We start from the raw sequence: 7,300 nt of genomic DNA on the forward strand, positions 1-7,300 counted from the left end.
GATCAAACACAACACATTTAGCATAATTTGAGTACTATCTGGTCAGAGGTCCCACGGTGAAGAAATCACAATTGTTTTCATTGGGATTTACCTTGCTCAAATATGTTCCTAAATTTGGGGGTCATTTCTAGCCTGCAGATTACTGTCAGGTTATCTGGTAAGTCTCAAGTGACCATTTCTCATTGTTGTCCCATATGAACCCCACTCTGAGACCCCCCTGTCACCTGCCTCAGCCACCACTTGTCGAAATGCATCCTGGGGATGAAACAAACGTTTGTGGGAGCTCCCAGAGAATGTGCCGGGAAGGCCCTCAACCACAGCCTGTCCTCATGCTTCTCCGAGTGGGGACTTGGCAGGTAGGCCTCTTAGCTCTTCTGGAAGTGTCTCCTGTCCTTTCTGATGGTTGTCACCTTCTTCGGATCTTGGTTCTCCTGACTTTTATAGTCTAGGCCTGGCCAGTGGTAAGTGGCAGTTGTTCATCTTTCTCAAGTATGTACTGTTATGAAAATCTAAATTAAAAAAATGGAGAGTCAGCCAAGGCGTGGTGGTGCACGCCTTTAATCCCAGCACTCGGGAGGCAGAGAGAGGCGGAGTTCTGAGTTCGAGGTCAGCCTGGTCTACAAAGTGAGTTCCAGGACAGCCAGGGCTATAAAAACCAAAAAAACTAAACAAAAAAAAAAAAAAAAAAATGGAGAAGCTAGGGATATAACACAGGTGGAAAAATAACTGCCCAACGTGTACAAAGCTCTGAGTTCTTTTTGTTTGGTTGGTTTGGTTTTGGTTTTTCGAGACAGGGTTTCTCAGTGTAGCCCTGGCTGTCCTGGAACTCACTGTGTAAACGAGGCTGGCTTCGAACTCAGAAATCCGCTTGCCTCTGCCTCCCAAGTGCTGGGATTAAAGGTGTGCGCCACCACCGCCCAGCTAAGCTCTGGGTTCTATTCTTAGCACTGCAGAAAACCAAAACAAAACAGATGGTGTGCATGCTGGAATCCTAGCAGTAGTCCTTGGGGCCGGGAGACAGGACTGAAGCTCCATCTCCCAGCCACACGTGGGTTTGAAGCTAGCCTGAGCTGTAGGAGACATCTCAAAAAAGTAGCTGACTTCAGTGCCTGTGCTCCACACTCAGCTACAGCTCTGGAGTTCCTGTCATCTTCTCTCTCTCTCTTCCACACCAGCAGTAAGTGCCAGAAACTACGTGCATGCATGTGTGTGTATGTATGTGTGTACTGATCAAGACAGGACTACAGGGTCAATGACAGACCATTCTAGGTCACAGAGGCAGATGCCTGGTGATAGAATCAGCTCCCATGAGTGGAATATTTTAATATTTACAGGGTTGTGGGTCACAATCTTTTCCTACTTTTGATTCAGAGTCGGGTGGGTGGTCATGGGTCATTATCTAGTGTGAGTGGAAGACAGTCTGAGGCTTTGGTGCTGGGCTGTAAAGACAGAAGTTGAAGAGGAGATGGATTGTTGTGAGTAAAAACAGTAACGAAAATAACTGCTGACACCGTTTTCCATTATAATCAAATAGAATCAGCTCAGCTCTCTGTAGCTATCGCATGGATGGTTCATGAGAACATGGAACATGCAACAATCGTAGCTCATTTTAGAGACGATAGCTCAGCTAACTGTCTTGTATGGGAAGGAATCAGGATAGATCAGACCACCCCAGAGGAGTTAAGCCTTGAGCCTGGCGGGAAGCCTGTGGGGAGAACAGCAGGCATGACGGCTGGGCGTGCACAGCTCTAACACCGAGACTCATGCTGCTGTCTTACTTGTCGGATGGGCCTCCTGGATCTGTGCCCATCTTAGTAGATCAATGGAATAAAACCAAGATAACAAGCACCAAGGATGTGAAGCTAAGGAGGCAGGGAAGCTGTCCACGGCAGGAGGCCACAGGCACAGGAAAGGTGTCAGGGTGATTTTCTGAGGCTGGGTGAGTCTTATTTGATTGTTGGTTTCATGCCTGGTGCTCGAGAGCTGAGCCAAAGAGTGAGGCTGGGAAGTAGCCACATGCGGTATCTCCTGGGAGCCTTGGCCATGTGAGTCTTGCCTGATAACTTATTCTCTCCGTTTTTTGTTTGTTGCTTAGCTTGGGGGAAGGGATGGTCAGAGCTGAGCCTGCTGTGGTTTCCCAGCTGCTGCCTGGCTGCCAGGACCATAGTGGGTGAGCGTAGGAGAGATGTCTCCTGCAGAGAGAAAACAGCTAGGGTTTCGGCTCCTCCTTTCATTGCTCATGGCTTTGGCCTCTGAGCTGATGCTGTAGATGATGTATTTAAGTGTTTCTCTGAGTGACGAAGAATGGCTGGCAGCGCCATCTTTCCACAGAGTGGGGGATAGCTTCTGTTGCGGTTGTTTAGGAGGCACTAGGTTTGATTCCCCTCTCCCTGGCCGGCCCACAAGTTCATTTTGATTACAGGTTGAGTCTTCAAAGCCTTGGTACTAACCTCACATCCAGCAGGGTGTGAGGCTGTGAGGTTAGTGGCTGGCTTGGAGCCCTACCTGAGGGAAGGAGCTGCATGAGAACCTGGGGCTCAGTTAGCGCCTGGGCTCCTTAGAGCTCATTTGACCTTGGCTGCTGAGACAGAGGCCTTGTGGGTGACAGCCCTCCCTGTCCCACTTGTACCGTCAGAGCTGAGATGACATGGCTCACAGAGCTGGCAGGAGTTGGAACTCTGCTGTGTGGCTCTCTTCTGGGGGACTGTTCCCCAAATGACAGTGAGTTGCCTTCTGAGTGTGACAGCCACTTAACAGGCCTGTCTGTCCTTGTGCAGAGTCTGAGCTGGTTCTAGCACCACGCCTCAGCCTCATGTTGGTCCTTTCTCATAGGCTGCTGTGCACAGTCCTATGTTCATGGCGACCGTGCTAACTCTGTTTGTTAGTGGTAGGTACAACACAAATGTGTGAATAATGAACTCCAATCATTGCCATTTCTGCCTGCAGCCTGGAATTGTGTCGCCATTTAAACGAGTATTCCTAAAAGGTGAAAAGAGTAGAGATAAGAAAGCCCATGAGAAGGTGACAGAGAGGCGCCCTCTGCACACTGTGGTGCTGGCCTTACCTGAGCGCGTCGAGCCAGACAGACTGCTGAGCGACTATATTGAGAAGGAGGTGAAGGTAAGTCACCATGGGCCACAGGGCACGCCTGCCAAACAGTTCATTGCCAGCTCTGCATAAATGCACTAGCCTGGGTCCTACCCTCTGTCTTGCCTCTGGATGTATCTAATAATGAAAACTCCAAACCCAGTCCCAGTCCTTAGCTTTGGTTTCTGATCCTTTGTGTAGCAGAGCACTACTCTGTCTTGAAAGTCAGGGATATTGTGTAGAACAGGGACACCTCGTCTCCTCTGATTTGCAGACAGAGGACAGCAGGCGCTTGTTCCAGGCCCTTGTTTAGGACTCCGATGCTCAGCCTAACGCTGGAAGCCTTATATCTCAGGCCTGTGCCCAAGAGACTACTCAAGCTGTGTTATGTCCCTAAAATGAAAGTAAGTTAATAAAATGATAGAAGCTGTGAGCTCAGAGAGGAGAGGAGAGGTGTTGGTCATGGAAGGCCACTGGAAAGAAGGAAGCGGTGAAGGTGAAGTAGCCTAGTTGGTGGCTCCAGCTGGGTCAGGCCCCTGCAGAGGACAGAGTCCAGTGGCTCAGGGGGCTCCAGCGCTGACTAAATATGGATTTGTAGGCACCCTCCACATTGAGCGGAGGGCTTTGGATTTACTGACAGCTGGCATAGAAGTGGGTGGGAGAGCCCCAGCCTGAGGGAAGAGAAGCTAAGTCAGAGCCTGTTGGGGATGGTGTAAATCCACAACCCCTATATGTCCAGGCTTCCAGAATGTCTTGGAAAACACAGACAGTTTACTGTCAAGTGTCACTCTCCTTGATGCAGCTGAGAAATTCTGTACTGACCTAGGATTCCCTGCCATTCAGCTTGAATGGAACCTAGCAGATAGAAAGCCTGCCCAGCACACAGCTTCAGTCAGCTCTTCAGGGTCTCCATTAAACACAGGCAGCAGAGCATAAGTATGCATTCCTGCAAACTTCTGACATTGAGCCCAAGACAATAAACATGAATTTGAAAGCAGTGGCTCCAAAGTGAGGACAGCAGTGGGCATTGTGTGTGCTGATAGTGGATCAAGTTCTGAGGAAAGTGTTGTTGGATAGCTTTGTTGCTGTGAACATGGGAGTGTGCGAACCTATGTGTGGATAGGTGTGCCAGCCAGTCACTCACTGGGGTAAACAGATGAATGGCAGGGGAGGTGACGGGCTCATCTGCTATTGGCTGTTGGTGAGCTGCTTTCAACTGATAAGAACAAACTGAGATTTTGGTTGTTAAAATTTTTTAAATGAATGAATTGATTGGTTTTATACATATAGAATTTTTTTTTTTTAAATTTTTCAAGACAGGGTTTCTCTGTATATTCCTGGCTGCCCTGGAACTCACTCTGTAAACCAGACTGGCCTCGAACTCAGAAATCTGCCTGCCTCTGCCTCCCAAGTGGGATTAAAGGCGTGCACCACCACTGCCTGGCCATTTAGATGTTTTATTTACCTGTATGTCTGTGTACCACATGCATCAATGCCCACAGAAGCCAGAGGAGGATGTGGAGTATGTGGGGTTCCCTGGATCTGCTGCTGAGAAATGGAACCCAGGTCTTCTAGAAGACCTCAGCCATCTCTTTAGCTCTGGTTTGCTTTTCTAAGACAATATCTCACTATGTGTCTTAGGCTACCCTTAACTGAAGGTCTTCTATCCTCTGCCTCCCAAGAGATGGGATTGAGGGTGTGTGCACTATACTTGGTATAAACTGTTTAGACAGGAGTACTCAAATGCTAAAAAGTATACCACAGTAGATACATAGACCAGTAACATAGTTATATTGAGTACTTCTCTCTGCTTTGACAGACTAGCTGAGAGAAACAACCCACAGGAGGCTTTCTTCTGGTTCCTGGAAAGGCATTGCATCAGGACTGTGGGCAGCTGGTCCCAGGGCTTCCCCTCACAGCAGGAAGCAGCAGGGATGCATGGTGATGTGCTGCGTGGGTATTATGACACATATACTTAAAAATAATAAAAATAACTTTAATGTGTCATAATTCTATAATTCCCACTTTAGTAGTCCAGTATAGAAGCTCTCTCACAGGCATGCCTACAGGTTTGTCTCCTAGACTCTGTCAGGTTGACAGTATTAACATCAGTCATTTATTATGAGTGTTAAATATTATACATGTGCTATAGTTATTGTGTAGCTGTTAATGTATTCCGCCTTGTTTACATCATATCACTATGAATTGACCCATATGTTACACTGGGATGTTCAGATGGCCACAAAGTTCTTCAGCACTGGGAAAATGTGATGCCTTGTGAACTTAGGGAACCATTGTTATATTAGCTATTGTTGGCCAAGCCATCACTAGGCAGCACATAGCTGCATATACTATTCTCAAAAAGACAAGAGGACATGCTGTTCATAATGAGATAACAAAGAGTCAAGATTTGTCTTCTTAATTTTATTTTTATTATTTTTAAGGATATGTGTGTGTCTGTGTACTATCCAGTATAGTGCCTGCAGAGGTTAGAGGTGTGTATGTATGTGGGCAGATGCTGGGAATATAGGTCCTGCAAAGAGTAGTCATTCAGGACCCTGTGAGAGACCCTGACTCAACCAGCAAGGTGGACAGCTCCTGAGAAACAACCACCTCAGGCCTCCACATATGCACACACACCACCTGGACACACACACATGCACGCACATGCACATCCATGGAACCAACCCCACAGTGCTGAAGAGAAAGCAGAGAACATCCGAGTAAATGGAGAGACAGGAGGCAGGCCTGGCTGGAGAGACAGTGTGTCGTAAGCTGGAAGGTGCAGGGAGTTCATGTCAGTTCTTGGGGCCAGAGGAACCTGTGGACCAGCACCTTGAAAAGCACAAGCTACACAGGACAACACCTAGTATGAAAAATAGGTTATCTGAATAGCTTGATAATGACGGTTTCTGTCATAATTCAGCAGGCTATTTCTGTAGACAAAAGCAAGATTAGTCAGAAACGTGGCTGCTAAGACTGTAGACGAGGAGTCAGACAATTGCCAGGGTCAGGTTGTGTCAGGTTGTCCAGCTGCCCAGATGCAGAGGCTGCCATGAACTGGGGGCTGGAGAAGCACTGTGAACCTAGAAGTCGACCCACACAGATCTGCCCTCCAGTCACACTCTGCCAGGAGTGAGAGCCATTCTGCGGAGGAGGAGGAGGAAATGCCACGTCAGCAGACATGCTAGACAGCTGGACAGCGTACACAGAAAGGGACCTTGCCTACCACTTGACACCTTCACAAAGCCAACTTAGAGTAGACTGTGGGCTTAAGTGTCCACTTAACAAAACTTGTAAGGGTGTTGGAGGGGGACTGAAAGTAATTCATGGTCTCCGGCCAGGCAGAGGTCTTAGATGACACCAGAAAGGGTGCGTAAGAGGAAAACTGACTATCTAGGCTTTCAGAGACTCTGCATGGGAGGATGGAAGCCGCAGCAGCATGTCCACAGTGTGCACGAGACCCTGGGTTCTATCCTTATACCACAGAAGAAAAGATGAGAAGACATTCTACAGGCTGAACCAAGTATTTGCAAACCCCATGTGTGACGCAGGCTAGTATCTAAAGTACAGAAAAACCTTTCCAGACTCAATGTGAAAGCTATCCAGTTCAGTTTGGGCAGATACAGAGACACCGCAGTGAAGGAGATAAGTGAAGAGCTATAGGCATGAAAGGTTGTTTAGCAGGTCTAGCCGTCGGGGGAATGCACAAGGCTCACATCTCGATGCTGGAAGGGAGTCTGCCCTTTCTTAAAACCTCAGTGTTGGGGCTGGTGAGATGGCTCAGTGGGTAAGAGCACCCGACTGCTCTTCTGAAGGTCCAGAGTTCAAATCCCAGCAACCACATGGTGGCTCACAACCATCCGCAACGAGATCTGGCGCCCTCTTCTGGAGTGTCTGAAGACAGCTACAGTGTACTTACATATAGTAAATAAATCTTTAAAAAAAAAAAACACCTCAGTATTAGTTATGATGCTATTCAACACTCACACTTCTAACAAGTTGTTTATCCCACTGAACTGCAAACTTATTTACATGAAAAACAAAGTTGTGTGTGTGTGTGACAGAGAGAGAGAGAGAGAGAACAAAAAGGAAAGAAAGGATTGTGCTCTGGGTGTGGTGGTGCACGCCTTTAATCCCAGCACTCGGGAGGCAGAGGCAGGTGGATTTCTGAGTTCAAGGCCAGCCTGGTCTACAAAGTGAGTTCCAGGGC

The 7,300-nt window shown here is 47.8% G+C and overlaps 1 protein-coding gene across 3 annotated transcripts in view; it reads left to right on the forward strand.

Moving 5' to 3' along the window:
- Positions 1–7,300, forward strand: part of Ccm2 (CCM2 scaffold protein) — a 53,401-nt gene that overhangs the window by 23,773 nt on the left and 22,328 nt on the right. Inside the window, exons 2-3 of one of the 3 annotated variants that reach the window (XM_029483725.1) lie at positions 234–356; positions 2,947–3,120. In XM_029483725.1, coding sequence (XP_029339585.1) covers positions 234–356; positions 2,947–3,120 — 297 coding nt within the window. Of the gene's footprint in view, positions 1–48; positions 357–2,946; positions 3,121–7,300 lie in introns of those variants that run through there. The other 2 variants (XM_021177456.2, XM_021177455.2) reach the window with 2 other exon arrangements.

Source organism: Mus caroli, chromosome 11 (assembly GCF_900094665.2).
Source record: "Mus caroli chromosome 11, CAROLI_EIJ_v1.1, whole genome shotgun sequence".
NCBI classification, from domain to species: Eukaryota; Metazoa; Chordata; class Mammalia; order Rodentia; family Muridae; genus Mus; species Mus caroli.